Below are 20,409 nucleotides of genomic sequence, written 5' to 3'. Positions count from 1 at the left end.
TTCCCAATCAGAGACAATGACGAACACCTGCCTCTGATTGAGAACCATATCAGGCCGAACATAGAACTAGACCAAAACATAGAAAAACAAACATAGACTGCCCACCCAACTCACGCCCTGACCATACTAAATAAATACAAAAACAAAGGAAATAGAGGTCAGAACGTGACAGATAGAATACATCCCTACAATGATTCAGTCCAGGAAAGAAGAATGAAAGCAAGCATTAGCACATATTAAATCACATTTGGTCAATATTGTACCAGTCAGTGATTCCTGCTAATGAAAATTGTCTAGGGTGGGATGTTTATACTGTTGGCGCATACAGCGTACTACATGACACTAATTAACCCTGTTTCCATCCAAAAATTAATGACAGCTGTGATTGAAACAGGAAGTTATTGTATTTTTTAAATGCTGACAGATTTATTTGTTCAACATGGTGGGATCTTTTTGAGTCTAAAATTAATTATGCGAGAAATGGCGATGGCATCCTCAGAGCTGGCTGGAGAGTTTACGGACATATTCAACCTCTCCCTTTCCCAGTCTGCTGTACCCACTTTCTTCAAGATGTCCACCATTGTTCATGTACCCAAGAGAGCAAAGATAACTGAACTAAATTACTATCATGAAGTGCTTTGAGAGGGTATTTAAGGATCATATCACCTCCACCTTACCTGAAACCCTAGACCCAATTAAATTTGCACACAGCCACAATAGATCCACAAACGATGCGAACTAGGTCATGGACTTCCTGATGGGGCGCCACCAGGTGGTGAAGGTAGGAAGCAATGACTCACCTATGCGTAGCCACGCACACCTCCAATTCAATCATCAAGTTCGCAGACGACATAACAGTAGTAGGCCTGATTACCAACAATGATGAGACAGCCTACAGGGAGGAGGTGAGGGCCCTGGCGGAGTGGTGCCAGTGTGTGGTGAAGGGGGCTGAAGAAATTTGGCTAGGCCCCTAAGACCCTCACAAACTTTTACAGATGCACCATTGAGAGCATCCTGTCGGGCTGTATCATCGCCTGGAATGGCAACTGCACTGTCCGCAACCGTAGGGTGGTGCGGTCTTCCCCACGCATCACCGGGGGCACATTGATTGACCTCCAGGACATCTACAGCACCCAATCTTACAGGAAGGCCAAGAAGATCATCAAGGACATCCATCACCCGAGCCACGGCCTGTTCACCCCGCTATTATCCAGAAGGCGAGGTCAGTACAGGTCCATCAAAGCTGGTACCGAGAGACTGAAAAACAGCTTCTATTTCAAGGTCATCAGACTGTTAAACAGCCATCACTAGTCGGCCTCCACCCAGTACTGAACTTAGTCACTGTCACTAGCCGGCTACCACCCAGTACTGAACTTAGTCACTGTCACTAGCCGGCTACCACCAAGTACTGAATTTAGTCACTGTCACTAGCCGGCTACCACCCAGTACTGAACTTAGTCACTGTCACTAGCCGGCTACCACCCAGTTACTCAACATTGCACCTTACAGGCAGCTGCCCTGTATACAAAGACATGGAATCACTGGTCACTTTAATAATGGAATGCTAGTCACTTTAACAATGTTCACATACTGTTTTACTCCTTTATATACTGTATTGTAGTCAATGCTCGGAGTGTCATTGATGGTTGCCATGGAGGGCGTGAGAGCTGAGTACTTCTCCATTCCTCCATCTATAGTGAGGAGCAGATAAAGAACAATGCCTTGTTGTATGACTGATAGAGAACACTATTGTTCCCTTCAAAAGGGAACTAGTATTGTACTTTACACAAGAAATGTATTCCGAGCATAATGCACTTTCTTTTTCAAAAATGATTGTTATAATTTTCTGTGTCGAGGCTTTTGTTAAGTACACTTTAAATAAATAGTGATTTGATTTGTTTTCTCACACTGAGTAGGTGTAACACCACAGCACTTGTTCACTTTGTTTCAACAATGATTATTGTTTAATTCATTTTATCTGAACAGACGAAGTGCATTTTTTCTTCCTTTCTTTATGTGTTTTCTCACAAGAAGCAGAACCTGGTGAAACAGCTGGCGTTGGAGAGCACGTGTCTAGAAACCGGTTTACCTGCCTTGGGGCCAGAGAAACAGACAGGGGTGTTTCTGTGTTCATTTATTTACTGACACACAGTCAGGGAAAAACAAGGTAAAACACACAGTCAGAGAAAAACAAGGTAAAACACACAGTCAGAGAAAAACAAGGTAAAACACACAGTCAGAGAAAAACAAGGTAAAACACACAGTCAGAGAAAAACAAGGTAAAACACACAGTCAGAGAAAAACAAGGTAAAACACACAGTCAGAGAAAAACAAGGTAAAACACACAGTCAGAGAAAAACAAGGTAAAACACACAGTCAGAGAAAAACAAGGTAAAACACACAGTCAGAGAAAAACAAGGTAAAACACACAGTCAGAGAAAAACAAGGTAAAACACAGTCAGAGAAAAACAAGGTAAAACACACAGTCAGAGAAAAACAAGGTAAAGAGTATAAATTGACATCCATATACCATTTATCCTGGTTTGAAAGAGGTCGTACATCAAATAATGTTGGAAAATAATTTATACAGCTAAGAATATTTTACAGCACTACTCTCCTCTCTGCTTTTGTCTCTTAAACATACTGTAGGTGAGAAATGAGCCGAAGAACATCTCTGTCTGTGCTGAGTACATCCGTAAGGTAAAAGAGGTTCTTGACTTTTAAAGGTAATTTATGCTTGAGTTGACATGCACAAAGTTTACATTGAGAGTGATCTCCACGGACGTCAGGGAAATTAACTTTCAAAGGCGCATTGTTGGATTACCAGTGTGCTGGTCTATAAAACGCCTTGGATTGAATCTCACCCTCTCTGTGAAGTCCCTCAATCACCATGGTCTCACCTTGGTAGTAAATCAGTAAGAATGTAGAGGGAAATGAAAGGTCTACAAACTGAAAGGTTTAAAAAAACAATGTTCGAGATCGAAATGTTTCAGTATTTATGTTAATATACCACACCTGTTATATAATATAAACTAAATACATATGATACATGTAATTATCTAAACACGACCAGATCTTTTACATAAAACATTATGTGTGACAATGACACTTTCTGTTGACCTTGTCTATCTGTCTGTTATCTTACTAGAAAAACCAATATTGATCGAAACAGGAGCTTTTCCCACAGAAGTGCTACATTAAGGAAAATGACGTGATAGCACCTCGCGTCCCACTGTGTAATCTACAGTACCACCCTGTTGAAGTCGTGTGACCTCACACGGCATACTGTAACAGACATACAGTACAGACTGGGAAGAATTCTTCGCTCTCATAGGGTAGAGAAACCTCTCTTGTCCATAGAGTCTTTAGCCCCACTAGTGATCTGTCATGACAGACTGTTAACACATCTCAATTGAGTAGTTAGCCAGCACGTGCTAGATTTTGTACAGGGTTCTCAAATAACCTCCATGGTGGATTCAGTCAGACAATCTCCCATAGTGGTCCCTATAGTTCAGTCTCAACCCCCATGGTGGTAGTGATGTCAGTCCGTGGGGTCCTGGCACTGCATGCAATAGATCATCTCCTCTGCATACTGCTCTACCTGGATGGTGATGCTGGAGAAACCAAACTTTGACTGGAGCAGCTTGGTAGCATCCATGAGTACCTGTTGGGGACTGGCATCTTCCTCTTTAGAACAAAACAAACAGGAATATGGATTCTATTATTTTTGGTGAGATTTTTAGTCACAGCAACACAAAGACAAACCACCAATACTGAGGTGTTCCTGATTAACAACTGACAGAATGTTCAGAGGTGTGTGTGTGTGTGTGTGTGTGTGCGTGCGTGCGTGCGTGCGTGCGTGCGTGCCAGTACGTCTGTCTGACCACGAGTGTATTGTACAGACAGAGTATTGTAGTGTTAGTCTGTGCAAGCATGTGCGTACCTATAGCCACGTGTACAGAGAGCTGTGACTGGCTCAATGTGAGGGCCCACATGTGGAGGTTGTGTGTGGTCTTGACTCCTCTCAGCGACAGCAGCATTTCTCTCACAGTATTGAAGTCGATACCTTTAGGAACCCCTGTAGAAAGTCCCACAAGAAAACACTAAGGATGCTTATGATAACATTCTATACAGTGAGACTACTACATCCAATAACTATGTTACAATAAATAGCCTTTAATTATCTTTTTGTTTTTGTTTAACTTGGTCACACACTTTCAGGGTCCAGAATGATAAATACAGAGGCCAAAGTATTTACTTCAAGGTTTGGATGATGACCTGTGTACTCACCTTCCATGAGTATCCTGAAGACGTCCTTCAGGATAGTGACAGTTGTTCCCAGCACAAATACAGAGAACATGAAGGTACAAATGGGATCTGCTATTTTATACTGAGGCTGTTGGGGATAAAAAGAGATGACACGTTCAAATCAGGCCGTCGTTTTCCTCTAAATATTAGCCAGAGTTGCCGGTATAGCCTACAGTAAGTATGGTTAACGTATTCTGCTGCATAAATATCTCATCCTACCGTTCGCCTGTTGATGGCTGGGCTTTTCTGAGGAATAACTGTGAAGGCATTTTGCTCCACTATGAGCTAAAAGGAATAAGGCAAGTGAAGTCGACAGCATCACTGACCCAGAAGTGTATAATGGTAGCAGCCAGCAGTACCCCCAGACTCTGCAACAGATCCCCTACTGCATGGATAAAAGCCGCTCTCACGCTGGTGTTGCCATGGCCACCAGGGAGTCCGTGAGAGTGGCCGTGTGACAGGTTGACTGTATTGTCATGGGGTCGGTGGTAGGAGGGACCGTGGCTGTGACTGGACTGATGGAGGATTAGGGCCATTCTTCACAAACAAACAAAGCCTATTGTTAGAAGAGCAGCCAATTATCTACAACTGACCAGGTCTCGTCCAGATCTTTTTATGCTGTATTGCCAAGTCCTACAATTACCATAGTAGTGGGCAAGAGAGCACAAACAGATCTGGGACCAGTCTATGTCTCTCACACCTTCACAACCAATCCCATGAAGGCCAATAAAAAAATGTATATTGACAAAACAGACATTCTTAGCTTTACTCACAAGACATTGACCCCCACAGCACAGCCTGAGGTAATGAGCATGATCTGGCTGTGGATCTCAAAGTCATCGTTAAGGATCCTCTGAACGGCGATGAACACCAGCACCCCTGTCACAGCCCAGATGGACAGCACTGACAAACAGGCACCCAGGATTTCTGCAGAACATCATAGGGACGATAAGAAATGGATTCATATTATATCATGTATATGTGATACAGCCAACATTCAAGCCACATTGGAAGTAAACAATGTAGTGGAAATTTCCTGTATTTACCAAATCACGAGACCAAACCACCACACAAGTCAGAGTTGTCATAAAGTCCATCTTTAATTATTATGAGCTCCATCACAACCCTGTGACTCTCAGATCAATTCAGTGTCTACAAATGAATTCTCTGAGAGTCCTTACAAAACAGTTGTTAGTATCATTTATAGCCAAGACACACCCATCTCAGCTCACATGACGAATAACAGATCTTATGAACATTACAAAGGAAGACTTTACTTGAGAGAGGAGTATCCCATAGCCAGACAGCATTAGCTATAAATTATCGTTCAGTTTGCTCTCCTAAAACGAGGTTCAACTTCTCGTTCTTGGTACAACATAGTACCAAGACATTACCTCATCCACTAGCATATATCAAATACACCCCTCCTGGACAAGCTCACGGAGACACAGTGACTGGCACACAGACATTGTGGAGCCAAGAGATAATTGGTTCCCCCTCAATCACCCCTTCACGTGGTTTAAAATATGTGTTTACATATGAAGACAAGCTTGACCTCTCCCCTCTCTGCGGCCCAAGTAACTGAACCCTGACAGAGAACAGATAACTGCAACCGGCCAACAGTGTTATCCAAAAATAGACATTCTAATGACATATCTCACATAAGCATGCAATAATATAAATAAAACATTTTATTTATAAATGTAACCTAAATAATTCTTATTCTGCCACGACAACAATTAGCAACTTAACTTCAATAGTGTATTTTAATCACAATGACCACTTTCAGAACACACGTGAACATGAAAGACTTATTGGGAATATCTGGTCATATCAATGCTGACACATTGATGTTCCCAGGAAATTAGAGAAACGTTTACTAAAGGTGTCAACTAATTGACTCCCTATTCACACCCCCTGTACAAAAAAAAACACATAAAAATCTACAATAGTAAACTCTCCCACACTGAATCACTGAATCTCCCAAACTGAATCACTGAATCACTGAATCTCCCAAACTGAATCACTGAATCACTGAATCTCCCAAACTGAATCACTGAATCTCCCAAACTGAATCACTGAATCACTGAATCTCCCAAACTGAATCACTGAATCACTGAATCTCCCAAACTGAATCACTGAATCTCCCAAACTGAATCACTGAATCACTGAATCTCCCAAACGGAATCACTGAATCACTGAATCTCCCAAACAGAATCACTGAATCTCCCAAACTGAATCACTGAATCTCCCAAACTGAATCACTGAATCACTGAATCTCCCAAACTGAATCACTGAATCATAGACTGTTGTTCAAATACAAAGGATAATTGTTTTGCTTCCCTATCCAAATACACACAGAGAGTGGTAATTGTTATTAAAATATACATTATGGAAAGTTTCATCTTTTGAATGTACTGAAGCTCACTGAAACATGCTCAGGAAAGTTAATCTGACTTGTGGATAAATTATATTTAGCCCTAGAACACTTTTCTGAAACGTGTGTATGTGTTTCATTTTCTCTTTCCTCACAGGTGGCTACACGGCACACATTCTGGCCGTCATGACCGACGCTGCTCATCTCCTCACGGAGTTTGGTAGCATCATGGTCAGCCTCTTCTCTCAAGGCATATTGACACATGGTGTCAGTTCATCTGACTAAAACAAGGCATATTGACATATGGTGCCAGTTCATCTGACTAAAACAAGGCATATTGACATATGGTGCCAGTTCATCTGACTAAAACAAGGCATATTGACATATGGTGTCAGTTCATCTGACTAAAACAAGGCATATTGACATATGGTGCCAGTTCATCTGACTAAAACAAGGCATGGTGCCAGTTCATCTAACTAAAACAAGGCATATTGACATATGGTGCCAGCCTGAGTTCTTATAAAGTTCAACCAACCTGAGCGATGCCAGCCAAAGTTCATGGTTTTGGTGGGAGGTCTGGAGGAGACCCATAGAGAGAAGAGGCTGACCATGATGCTACCGAAGTCTGTGAGGAGATGAGCTGCGTCGGTCATGATGGCCAGACTGTGTGCCGCGTAACCACCTGTGAGGATAGAGAAAATGAAACACACACACGTTTCAGAAATATAATTTATCCACCAGATTGAATATTTTACAAGTTGAGTAAATAGGAAAATCTGTGCTCCAAAATGTATTAGTTTCTTTCTGTTTTCTGTCTCCATTATCTTCTTCATGTGTCATTATTTATCAGAATCTTACCGATCACCTCTCCAACCATGAAGACCAGGCTGACAACAGAAGCGATGATGAGTTTCCTCTTGGCCAGCTGCTTCTCACGACTCTCTGTCCACGAAGCCCTGTCGTTCTCATGGCAGTGACCAGTAGCAGTAACAGGATGCCACCGGACAGCTGCGGCAGTTCTGTCTCCAGTCTCTGCTGTTGGACTGGGACATTTGTCTTGCTCAGACCCAGGGAATGACCTGAGAGAAAACGTCCCAAGATCAAGTTGATTTGTCATATAGAGTGGGTCATGGAATAATACACACAATGGAAAACTTACTCACTAGAGCTCTCGTATTAAAAACAGCAAGAAAGTTTGGGACAAAACACACAAATATGTATGACAATCAGCTACTTGGGTACATGTAATGATAACTAAGCACTTGGAATGCATGTTCTGTCTAGGCTGTATTTCTTTCACACAGAACCACACGTAAATCTATCAACTATAAACTGATAACGGAGTTGTCCATTTATCGATTCGTGCAAATTGGACTGAACAGCTGTTAACTGAGATGAAGATAATGCAACATTAAAATAGTAACTGTTCCTAACATAGGCCTTAAAGGTTGCAAATAAAATAACTACATGCCCCAGTAATGGCATGGAGTATGTTGTAGTATCATCCTGGACGAGACGGTGTTTCTGAGAATCCATAATCTCCTTCAAAACAGCTCCTGAAAGTTTAGTAAGAATCAAAACGTAGGCTTAAACAGTGACTATACAACCAAAAGGAAAACGCCACTGTCCTTATGATATCGCTGCCTCTCCGACCTAATTCAGTCAGCCTCTCAAACATTGATCTGGTTCATGCCTGCGCCTGCTGAAAACCTGACACCTGTTAATCAGGTGTGGTGTTTGTATGGACACTGGGAGATAACTGACTAGGGGCCATGATTACACAATCAACCTATCATGACAGGCCAAGTCACTCCAAGTCACTCCAAGTCAGTTGTCTATTGTGGCTACTGCTACTCATTGTGTATCAAGCATTGATAGTAAATCAATTAGGTATCAAGTCTCATGTTTTTCTGGATCACAAGCACCTTTACACACATTTATTTATTGTAGAAGTATGGTATTGTCATGAAAAATAAGTTATGCAGAAGATATGAATAGGCAAACAATTGATCAGAATCCCCAATTTATTAATCATATACACACACACACACACATAAATATATTTTACAGTATGAACAGTATATAAAACTGAAAGTAGGATTAAAAAAAAATAGTTTATTAAAAACAAGGCCTTTGTTCTATCCATATTAGGTCGAGTGAACAATTACGGAAAGATTATTTTGACCTGCATTGGAATTTTGACAGTATTCACTGAAACTGGTGAACTACAACAGAAACCCACTTTAAAATATGCGGATTGCTGGTGTGTGAGACAACGCCTTTCAACAACTGTCATTACTTGTTGTCCAAGTGTTTAAAAAGTCTAGCGGGTGTACGTGGGAAGCGATTAATATAAACAAATATCTATAGTGTACAGAAAGGGAATTTGACAGGTGTATCCAGACCACACAAGATTAGATCAAAAGATATAGAAAATCATTTGGTTCAGGAATACAGAGAGAGTTTTAAATGACAACATCTCCTATATTATTACACACAGAGAAAAAAAAAACAGGGAGGTATGAGAGAGACATGACAAAAAAAAACAGTGAGCACATATGTGAGTTCAGGACTGGGGTTGGCATACAGAATCCTACAAATTGGAATCACAAGCTTTGGAAAACTGAAAATAAAGCCTGAACAAATATTGCTCTGTAGCCTACAAACAAACATATATAAACAACACATTCAAACTTTGAGCATTTTTTCACATAGGTTAAAGTTGCAGTTATTGGCAGACCACAGCAGCCCTTACTATGACAGTGGTTCATTATGCTAAGAAGGCGCTTAAAGTGCACATTTATTTACACATTCAGACTCAGGCTGTGTCTCAAAATGGCACACTATACCCTATATAGTGCACTACTTTTGACCAGAGACTTATGGGCCCTGGTGAAAAGTAGTGCACTACATAGCAGAGGTCAAAAGGTAGTGCACAAGACAAGAAGCCATTTGGGAGACGTCAGTTTCGATTCAATCACCCTCTCTACATGGTCCATTAAGCATACATAGAAGCCGTTACCCTATACATACTGTTTCGTACTATTTAAAAATTCTAATTTTTCAAATCTACAAAAAGATCGCCTACGCATTAAGGTAAACTTGGCAGTTGGCACAATCATAAGAATGTACGACTCTTGTAAACATAGACCACAACTGGCAATTGAAATGAGACATATACAGTCTTATTATTAAGATAACAAAATATAAATCCACATACAGTGCCTTAATTAGTCACACTACTCGACTTTTTCCACATTTTGTTGTTACCCGCAGAATAAAAACTGTATTACATGTAGATTGTGTGTCGCTGGCCTACACACAATACCCCATAATGTCAAAGTGTAATTATGTTTTTAGACATTTTTACAAATTAATAAAAAATTAAAAGCTGAAATGTCTTGAGTCAATAAGTATTCAAGCCCTTTGTTTTGGCAAACCTAAATAAAGTTCAGGAGTAACAATTTGCTTATCAAGTCACATAAGTTGCATGGACTTATGTGACGTAATTTTTATTTATTTTTTAAAGCACACATTGAATATCCCTTTGAGCATGGTGAAGTTATTAATTACACTTTGGATGGTGTATCAATACACCCAGTCACTACAAAGATACAGGCGTCCTTCCTAACTTAGTTTGCTGGAGAGGAAGGAAACTGCTCGGGGATTTCACCATGAGGTCAATGGTAACTTTAAAACAGTTACAGACTTTAATGGCTGCGATAGGATAAAACTGAGGATGGATCCACAACATTGTAGTTACACCACAATACTAACCTAAACGACAAAGTCAAAAGAAGAAAGTCTGTACAGAATATTACAAAACAGGCACTAAAGTAAAACCTGTGGCAAAGAAATTAACTTAATGTCCTGAATAGAAAGTGTTATGTTGGGAGCAAATCCAACACAACACATTACTGGGTACCACTCCTCATATTTTCAAGCATTGTGGTGGCTGCATCATGTTATGGGTATGCTTGTCATCGGCAAGAACTAGGCAGTGATTGATATTTTTAAAAAATGGAATAGAGCTAAGCACAGGTAAAATCCAAGAGGAAAACCTGATTCAGTCTGCTTTCCAACAGACACGGAGACAAAATCACCTGTCAGCAGGACAATGACCTAAAATACAAGGCCAAATATACACTGGATTTTCTCACCAAGATGACATAGAATTTTCCTGAGTGACCTAGTTACAGTTTTGACCTAAATCTGCTTGGAAACCTACGACAAGACATGAAAATGGATGTCTAGCAATGAGCTTAACAGAGCTGGAATATTTTTTTAAGGAATAATGTGCAAATATTGGACAATCCATGTGTGCAAAGCTCTTACCCAGAAAGACTCAGCTTTAAATCGCTGCCAAAGGTGATTCTAACAACTATTGACTCCAGGTTGTGAATACTTATGTAAATAAGATATTTATACATTTAATTAGCAAAAATGTCAAAAAACATGTTTTCACATTGTCATTATGGGTTATTGTGTGTCAATGGGTAAGAAAAAGTCAGGCTTTAACAGAAAATGTGGAATAAGTCAAGGGGTATGAATACTTTCTGAAGGAACTGTACATGGCTTTGGCCACATATAGTACAGAGGGTTGACTGTAAGCATTTAAGCACCTGCCACTGATCCCCAGAAACTGATCACAGTATTTTCAGTAGAGTGGACCATCTTGGTTGGCAGTAGCAGACTGGGAAGACTAGACTGGTTCCATGTCTTGCCAAGTCCCTATGACCATAGGAGTTAGCAAAACAGCACTAACAGATCTGGGACCAGGCTATGGGAAGACGCCTCGCTAACAGGTTCTTACTGGTCCGTTGTGGTGAATATAGGGTCAGAGTGGTTGGATGCAGACTGGTCGTGGTCGGACTCTGCCTTCTCAACAGCAGCAGAATGAGGTTGGACCACAACGGGTTGATGTTCACCTGCAGGGAGAACAGAGATGTACTGTTAATTCACTGAGCTCTTCTCGAGCAGGCAGCGATTTCCTATTAGATTAAATAGATCTAAACACATACTTATATTAGCTCATATGAGATGGACGTTTGTGCTCTTCTTGTTTTGTTTTACACAACCACTTCCATTAGTAACGATCCTCATCATCCACAATTCCATACCATGTTTACCATGTAGATTAACTGGCAGTAAACAAAAACATTGCCTTAATTATGCAATCATCATCGCAATCAAACAAGGAAGCAGGCTTGCAATGGATGAAAGCAATGACATTACTTGTTGCATTAGTTACATTAGTTATTACTAGTTATTACAGCTAGCACATTCAGCACTAAAATACCAAATTGGTAAAAGAGGCCAAAACAAGAAGCATATAGGTTGATAAACTGCAGGGCCTTATCTTCAATGTTGGGGAGTAACGGATTACAACAACAAAAAAATTCACTGTAATCGGTTACCAGCAAAAATATTGTAATCAGATTACAGATACGTTTGAAAAACTAGAGGATTACTTTGAGGATTACTTCGAGGATTACTTCTAAAATTCAGAAAGGATGTTTGCGACATTTCTTTTGCCACCTCCGTTTCCCTCAATGACTTTCAAATCAGCATAGAAAAGGCGCAAGTTTAAGTTTGTTCCACCTGAGTGAGTCTGACCACAGTCAGAGACCACTATGATGACACACCAAATTGTGTTTGATGGATCGCGGGAAAAGAGTAGGAATGGGCTTTTGCAGGCTACAGTTCAAGCTGTGTCTTCCAATGGTGCGACTGCTGTCGGCATCCAAAGATTATCCAACTTGAATAAACGCTTGGAGGTAAGGATGACAGCAGTGGTGTAGTCTACGGCAATATGGATATCACTTACTATTGATATATACATAGTGCATTGATGTGAATCACATTGCTGCTCTCTCATTTAGCTATTTGTGCCTTACGGATTGTGGTTGTTGTGGATGGCTGTTCACAAATCTAAATGTGTATTTGAACTCAATAATGGTTGAATTCAAGAAGTTTAAGCTGCCTATCAAATCACTGTTTTTGAAACCAGTGGACAGCCAGTGACTGGAATAGGCCTAATGGAGACATGCCCAAACATGCACACTTAAAAGGGGCAATGTATAGTTGCTACATCCATTTTTGGACTTAAAAATATATATTCAGTCAAAAGTTTGGACATCTTTATTTGATGACTAGGTGCGTCCAAACGTTTGTTTGTTTGTTTGTGTGTGTGTGTGTGTGAATGAGAGGTCGATCGATTTAAATCGGAAAGGCCGATTAATTAGAGCCGATTTCAAGTTTTCATAACAATCGGAAATCTGTATTTATGGACGCCGATTTTGCCGATGCAAATTTTTTTTGACACCTTTATTTAACTAGGCAAGTCAGTTAACTTCTTAAGGTATAGGGGGCAGCATTTTCACTTTTGGATAAATAGCGTGCCCAATTTCAACTTCCTGCTACTCATGCCAAGAATATAAGATATGCATATTATTAGTAGATTTGGATAGAAAACACTCTGAAGTTTATGATTTGATAGAGCAGTCTGACTGAGCGATGGTAGCCAGCAGCAGGCTCGTAAGCATTCATTCAAACAGCACTTTTGTGCGTTTTGCCAGCAGCTCTTCGCAATGCTTCAAGCATTGCGCTGTTTATGACTTCAAGCCTATCAACTCTCAACGATTAGGCTGGTGTAACCGATGTGAAATGGCTAGCTAGTTAGCGGGGTGCGTGCTAATTGCGTTTCAAACACCACTCGCTATGAGACTTGGAGTAGTTGTTCCCCTTGCTCTGCATGGGTAACGCTGCTTCGGGGGGTGGCTGTTGTCGATGTGTTCCTGGTTCGAGCCCAGGTAGCGGCGAGGAAAGGGATGGAAGCTATACTGTTACACTGGCAACACTAAAGTGCCTATAAGAACATCCAATAGTCAAAGGTATATGAAATACAAATTGTATAGAGAGAAATAGTCCTATAATTCCTATTATAACTACAACCTAAAACTTCTTACCTGGGAATATTGAAGACTCATGTTAAAAGGAACCACCAGCTTTCATATGTTCTCATGTTCTGAGCAAGGAACTGAAACGTTAGCTTTCTTACATGACACATATTGCACTTTTACTTTCTTCTCCAACACTTTGTTTTTGCATAATTTAAACAAAATTGAACATGTTTCATTATTTATTTGAGGCTAAATCGATTTTATTGATGTAATATATTAAGTTAAAATAAGTGTTCATTCAGTATTGTTGTAATTGTCATTATTACAAATAAATACAAATAAAAATGTCTATTATTATTTTTATTTGAAAAAATAAATAAAACATTTCATCGGCTGATTAATCGGTATCGGCATGTTTTGGTCCTCCAATAAATCGGTGTTGAAAAATCATAATCGGTCAACATCTAGTTAGTTAGTTAGTTAGTTAGGATGTATACACACTTGAAGAATATAACTTATAAATGACTCATGAGTTTAGTTTGACTGTCACACTCCATCAGAACCCAAAATGTGCTTGTTTTATTCCAATATTTGTAAACATTGTAAATGTAAAAAAAAAAAAAAAACACTGCATGGCCTCATATCATATCATGTATGTTCAGTCTTTGCATCCACAGCTCTGTCTATTAACCTGAGAGTGTTTACATTTCTCAAGGCCCATCCCTCCTCTGTTTTGGTAAAAAGCTGAGGGGTGTCCATTTTGTTATTTTTCATCTGTGGATTTGCCCTTTAAACAGTGCATTTTATCAAGATATCATCGTCACCAACAAAAAGGTCAAAAACAGGCCTATAGCAAACGCAGAATATAGCATTCATTTTTCACATGTAAATAACACTTTTCAGCAGTGCTCAAAGCATGCCATTCCATGAGCGTAGATCTCGAATCAATTTGCCCAATCAGTCCTCCGTGACAACAAAATCATAACAACAGAGAAGGGCTAGCTAGTAAGTCCTTCATTTTGGGGTTATGCTCAGGTAAAACAATTTGGCTAATCTATTAGTTCCATATTTACTTATCCTATTCTTGAAGATCAAGGGGTATAACATTTATTGGAATGACTGGAATTCTGATAGACTTTGGTTTTTAATGTAAAGATATAATTTAATAGCATTATTATATGTAGTAGAAAGAGATGGGTTAGAAGAAGCCTACATAACCAACCCATAAAGTGAATTTTACATCCATTGATGGCCAGCTATGTAAACTTTAACATTGATTGATCCTGCAATAGATGTCGTTCAATTGGTAACATACATTTGTGTCTTCTTCCATGCCTCTTAAGGGGAAAGTAACAATCTAAAAGTAACAATGTAATTAGATTACATTACTGAGTTTGAGTAAATCCAAAAATTGTTACAGATTACAATTTGACAGGTAACAAGTAATGGATTGAATATAGAAAGTAACCCACCCAACCTTGATAAGCTGCTAGAGTACAAATTTCAATAGGTGTAAACAGTAAGCACGTAATACAGTATACAAAATTAGTTAAAGCCGACCCAGTTTGGAGTTTCACCTGAGTTGCCAGAGGCTGAACTTGGGCCTGGCTGAGACATAATTATAATCTCACCACTTGTTGTAAAATTAAAAAACATTTTCAGACTACTTCTACTTCCTCCCTCTGACTACGTTATAGTGCACCGGAACCCTCTCACCACGTTATAGTGCACCGGAACCCTCGCAGCATGTTACAGTGCTCCGGAACCCTCTCACCACGTTATAGTGCACCGGAACCCTCGCAGCATGTTATAGTGCTCCGGAACCCTCGCAGCATGTTATAGTGCTCCGGAACCCTCGCAGCATGTTATAGTGCTCCGGAACCCTCGCAGCATGTTATAGTGCTCCGGAACCCTCGCAGCATGTTATAGTGCTCCGGAACCCTCGCAGCATGTTATAGTGCTCCGGAACCCTTGCAGCATGTTATAGTGCACTGGAACCATTTCAGTGATGTAATTGTTCATCTAAACAAAGAGAGGGGCTGATTCTAAAACTAATTTCTAAAGATGTACAGCAGGAATCATCAACTAGATTCAGCCGTGGAACGATTTTTTTCCTCAAGCGGATGGTCATAATTAAAAATGTGTAGACTGTAAATTGGCCGCATGAAGCCCAAACAGATATAACGTTTGACTAAAACATAATAATTTCAAACCTTGCTTAGAATTGTATACCATCACATACCGTGCATTCGGAAAGTATTCAGACCCCTCGACTTCTTCCTTATTGTGAATTTGATTAAATTGTCCCCCCCCACCTCATCAATCTACACACAATAACCCCATGATCCAAAGCAAAAAAACAGATTTAGAAAAGTCTGCAAATTTATTGAAAATAAAAAGCTTAAATATCACATTTACATAAGTATTCAGACTTTCTACTAGGTACTTTGTTGAAGCACTTTTGGCAGCGATTACAGCCTTGAGTCTTCTCGGGTATGAAGCTACAAGCTTTGCACCTGTACTTGGGGAGTTTCTCACATTCTTCTCAAGCTCTGTCATGTTGGATGGGGAGCGTTGCTGCACAGCTATTTTCAGCAGGTTTTCATCAAGAATCTCTCTGTACTTTGCTCCGTTCATCTTTCCCTCTATCCTGACTAGCCTCCCAGTCCCTGCCGCTGAAAAACATCCAGACAGCATGATGCTGCCACCATGTTTCACCGTAGGGATGGTGCCAGGTTTCCTCCAGACATGACGCTTGGCATTCAGGCCAAAGAGTTCAATCTTGGTCCTTTAGGTGCCTTTTGGCAAACTCCAAGCGGGCTGTCATGTGCCTTTTACTGAGGAGTGGATTCCATCTGGCCAATCTACTATAAAAGGCCTGATTGGTGAAGAGCTGGTTGTCCTTCTGGAAGGGTCTCCCATCTCCACAGAGGAACTCTGAAGCTCTGTCCGAGTGACCATTGGGTTCTTGGTCACCTCCCAAACTTCTTCCATTTAAGAATGATGGAGACCACTGCGTTCTTGGTGACCTTCAATGCTGCAGACATTTTTTGGTAACCTTACCCCAGATCTGTGCTTCGACACAATCCTGTCTCAGAGCTCTACGGACAATTCCTTTGACCTCATGGCTTGGTTTTTGCTCTGACATGCACTGTCAACTGTGGGACCTTATATAGACAGGTGTGTGCCTTTCCAAATCATGTCTAATCAATTGAATTTACCACAGGTGGACTTCAATCAAGTTGTAGAAACATCAAGGATGGCAAAGGCTCTGAATACTTGTGTAAATAAGGTATTTCTGTTTTTATTTTCTATAAATTGGCAAAAATGTCTAAAAACCTGTTTTCGCTTTGCCTTTGTGTGTAGATAGATTATTTTTTTATAGTGAAAAGTGAAACAGAATTTGGAATGCACTATAAGTACATAACAATGCTTAAACCACATCAGGAGACAATTTGAGGTCTAGTGCAGTTACCCTGCGTGCAGACACCTAGCACGGTTGTTTGGTTGGTTGTTCCTGTAGCACAAGTTGGAGTTTGCAAAAGAAAAGGCTACTGGACTGATGCGAAAAATCATGATATCACCCTGACAGGTAGGCTACTTTGTAGCTACTGTTGTTACCATTTAATAGAAAAGGTTTTTAGGAAAGCCTTTCCATCTATCAGAAGACGGTTAGGCGTCGCCGTATTTTTTCTATTTGTTAATTGTTTTAAACCTGGACGTTTTACTTCATGGAGGCAAGTCTTACCTTACTTGAAAGTAGCCTATAGCCAAAATCCCACCATAGAAACATGAAGGCAATCATTTTTATATAGACTTACATATGTGTTCTCCTGTTCTACTGGTTTTCTTTCATTGTCTAGCAGCCAAAGGCATTATCCTAGTCATATTAGCAACCCATGATAGTTTTTGCATATTTAAAATCACCCCCTATTTCTACATTTCTAACAGATATTTTAATCTCTGTCCATGAAGAACTACCGTCGTCCGTACATTGCTGTGCCTAAAATGTGAAGAAATAATAGTTCAACAACATTTTAAGCTAAACATTCTGATCTGTTCCATCAGCCTCATTCATTGAAACGGCGTAAACCTCCACTACACTACTTTGATACGCATCAGTGGGCATTAAGAATTATACACAATATACCACTGCCCCTTCCCCCACTCACCCCTGTCCTGCTCAGCTCTGATCTGGGCCTCAAGGTCCTCTGGGTCTACGTATGCGTGCTCCTCGTTCCCCGGTGGCTTGCACTTCCCACAGCAGAAGCAGCAGAAACAGCAGCAGCAGCAGCAGGTAAAGATCCCACAGAACACCATCAGGGTCTGGAAATACACAGAGGATTTTTGTCACACAGGGCACAAGTTTTCATGCATACACTTCTAAGTGTTAAAAAAAAAACTATAATACAGAGTTTTGTTTTATTTCAACACTAATAATGAGTAATGATTAACATACAGTACAATTTAGCAATGCCAAGGTCGTGAGTTCATTTCCAACAGGAATCAAATGCTTATAACAACAAAACATGTACAGTATGCACTCATTAAGTGGGTACAATAAGTCTATTTTGGGTATAGGTGTCTGCAAAGTGCATATGTATGCAAATGTGTATAGGATCTTAAAGACTTCTTGCCTTGAACCAGCACTTGTGCATGAGGAAGTAATATTTAACACTCTCGTCTCCAAACTGCTCGGCCACATAGAGGCCCATGGAGCCGTACTCGTCGTAGACCTTCCTCTTGGTCTCGTCGTTGAGGATGGAGTTGGCATTGTTGATTTCCTTAAACTTCTCAGCTGCCTCGGGGTTGTCTGGGTTCTTGTCAGGGTGATGCCTCAGTGCTAGTTTCCTGGGAGAAGAAGGCAAATATGTAGATTTTTACTGGAAATGTTCCAAAAAAGAGGAAAGAACAGCAGCGTCAGGACAGCCTACACTACAGCTTTAGTTCATGGTGCTTTTATTCAGAAAGCCAACGCGTTTTGATCTGTTCTGTAGTCGTTCACTAAGCTTCTGTCTGTGGTTGAGAGGTTGATACCTGTATGCCTTCTTTATTTCTTCTTGCGAAGCCCCCTTCTCCAGTCCGAGGACCTTGTATAGACCGTCTCCTGCGGTGGACATCTTACGCTGAGGCCTTTGGTTTGGTTCCGCCATGTTTTAGATCTGCAACAGTGATAAATACGACAGGCATGACAGGTATGCTATTAGGACATTGAGAAAGAGTTTGCTTGTATTTTGAGTTTTAGCATATGAGACAAGGACGCAAAAAATAAAATGTGCTACATTATGTTACTGTATGTATTCATCTTCCACTAATGAGTCATACCCCCCATCCACTTACCTATCCCCAGTGGGATACTTAAGAAGTACTCTCAAGTATTTTTTACTTAAGTCGTTTTTGGGGTGTCTTTACTATTCATATTTTTTACTCCATGTATTTTCCCTGGAACCCAAAGTATATATTTTTTGCTTAGCAGGGTAGGAAAATGGTCCAATGCACACACTTATCAAGAGAATATCCTTGGTCTTTCCTACTTCCTCTGATCTAGCAGACTCACTAAACAGAGAACATCCTTGGTCATTCCTACTGCCTCTGATCTAGCAGACTCACTAAACAGAGAACATCCTTGGTCATTCCTACTGCCTCTGATCTAGCAGACTCACTAAACAGAGAACATCCTTGGTCTTTCCTACTGCCTCTGATCTAGCAGACTCACTAAACAGAGAACATCCTTGGTCTTTCCTACTGCCTCTGATCTAGCAGACTCACTAAACAGAGAACATCCTTGGTCTTTCCTACTGCCTCTGATCTAGCAGACTCACTAAACAGAGAACATCCTTGGTCTTTCCTACTGCCTCTGATCTAGCAGACTCACTAAACAGAGAACATCCTTGGTCATTCCTACTGCCTCTGATCTAGCAGACTCACTAAACAGAGAACATCCTTGGTCATTCCTACTGCCTCTGATCTAGCAGACTCACTAAACACATCTGTTTCGTTTGTAAATTAAATGTAAATTTGTTGGCGTGTGCCACTGACTATTCGTAAATTAAAATAAGGAATGTGAAATGATCTACAATTTAACTTGTTATACTTAAGTATTTTAGCAAATTACATTAACTTTTGATACACACGTATATTTAAAACCAAATGCTTTCAGTCTTTTACTTGAGAAATGTTCGGTTGAGGTATCTTTACTTTTATTCAAGTATGACAATTAGGTATTTTTTCAACCAATGCCTACACCACAAAACCATTCACATTCAATCAAACATGCTCCGGACGTTGAATGAACATCTGTAGCTTGTTCATTTGAGGCTATACAAACATTGTTGAGAAAAAAGTAAAGAAATAATTCGCCTTTAAAGACTGAGCCTGAAACAGGTTGTAAGAAAGGTACCTTCAAACTTAGATAAACTAAGCATGAAAATAAGGTACCGTTAAGTGTATTAGGTGAAAAATCACACCGCTACATTCATTCCACTTTCTTTCGACGGGTTTTTTAGTGTCCCTAGAATCTTTGTCCACGACCGCACACTTAATTTTACGCATTTGCCAGTTTAAAAACAAACAAAGTGTAGACTCACATAAAATGACCTCCCTCCCAAAACAAAACTTGACGGTGACCTCAGGAAGTCGAACATTTCATTTCAGCCTGCCAATTCCGGTTTCTCGTCACGGATCAGCTTGTGGCGTGGTGCGCATAAACCCACCCAGGCGCTCTCGGGGTACTGCGGCCATGTGCATAGCATATTTGCAATATGTTTCTTTCAGACATTCTTTGTTCCACTGAACATGGAAATTCAACACATTGTATTACAT

General features: G+C 40.3%; 2 protein-coding genes across 4 annotated transcripts; both read right to left on the bottom strand.

Annotated features, from left to right (window-relative positions):
• Window positions 1-2,383: 2,383 nt before the first annotated feature.
• On the bottom strand, window positions 2,384-8,426 carry LOC110505880 (zinc transporter 2-like). Its single transcript, XM_036962463.1, has 8 exons — window positions 8,157-8,426; window positions 7,544-7,764; window positions 7,221-7,367; window positions 5,082-5,235; window positions 4,635-4,845; window positions 4,291-4,396; window positions 3,944-4,078; window positions 2,384-3,687 (listed from the first exon to the last, which is right to left on the bottom strand). The coding sequence occupies exons 1-8, from the start codon at window positions 8,219-8,221 to the stop codon at window positions 3,542-3,544; spliced, it is 1,185 nt and encodes a 394-aa protein (XP_036818358.1). The 5' UTR covers window positions 8,222-8,426; the 3' UTR covers window positions 2,384-3,541.
• Window positions 8,427-11,170: 2,744 nt separating this feature from the next.
• On the bottom strand, window positions 11,171-20,332 carry dnajc5gb (DnaJ (Hsp40) homolog, subfamily C, member 5 gamma b). 3 transcript variants are annotated; one of them, XM_021585350.2, is made up of 5 exons: window positions 20,175-20,332; window positions 18,625-18,749; window positions 18,225-18,438; window positions 17,760-17,913; window positions 11,171-11,613 (listed from the first exon to the last, which is right to left on the bottom strand). In XM_021585350.2, the coding sequence occupies exons 2-5, from the start codon at window positions 18,738-18,740 to the stop codon at window positions 11,495-11,497; spliced, it is 603 nt and encodes a 200-aa protein (XP_021441025.1). In that variant the 5' UTR covers window positions 18,741-18,749; window positions 20,175-20,332; the 3' UTR covers window positions 11,171-11,494. The 3 variants fall into 3 exon arrangements, with proteins under 3 accessions (XP_021441025.1, XP_021441026.1, XP_036818360.1); XM_021585351.2 differs by lacking the exon at window positions 20,175-20,332 and adding an exon at window positions 20,026-20,163; XM_036962465.1 differs by lacking the exon at window positions 20,175-20,332 and adding an exon at window positions 18,928-19,029.
• Between the last annotated feature and the right edge of the window lie 77 nt (window positions 20,333-20,409).

Source organism: Oncorhynchus mykiss, chromosome 25 (assembly GCF_013265735.2).
Source record: "Oncorhynchus mykiss isolate Arlee chromosome 25, USDA_OmykA_1.1, whole genome shotgun sequence".
In the NCBI taxonomy this organism is placed as follows: Eukaryota; Metazoa; Chordata; class Actinopteri; order Salmoniformes; family Salmonidae; genus Oncorhynchus; species Oncorhynchus mykiss.
Note: the sequence above shows the minus strand (reverse complement) of the source record. Positions and strands in the feature narration are given on the sequence as shown.

Coding starts and splice junctions, on each gene's coding strand:
- LOC110505880 (XM_036962463.1), bottom strand. CDS start 8,221: ATGGATTCTCAGAAACACCGTCTCGTCCAGGATGATACTACAACATAC. Junction 4,846..5,081: donor GCTGTGGGGGTCAATGTCTT/GTGAGTAAAGCT, acceptor TTGTTTGTGAAG/AATGGCCCTAATCCTCCATC. Junction 4,079..4,290: donor CTTCAGGATACTCATGGAAG/GTGAGTACACAG, acceptor GACTTTCTACAG/GGGTTCCTAAAGGTATCGAC.
- dnajc5gb (XM_021585350.2), bottom strand. CDS start 18,740: ATGGCGGAACCAAACCAAAGGCCTCAGCGTAAGATGTCCACCGCAGGA. Junction 17,914..18,224: donor TGCACAAGTGCTGGTTCAAG/GCAAGAAGTCTT, acceptor GTGTATTTCCAG/ACCCTGATGGTGTTCTGTGG. Junction 11,614..17,759: donor CAGAGCTGAGCAGGACAGGG/GTGAGTGGGGGA, acceptor TTCTCCCTGCAG/GTGAACATCAACCCGTTGTG.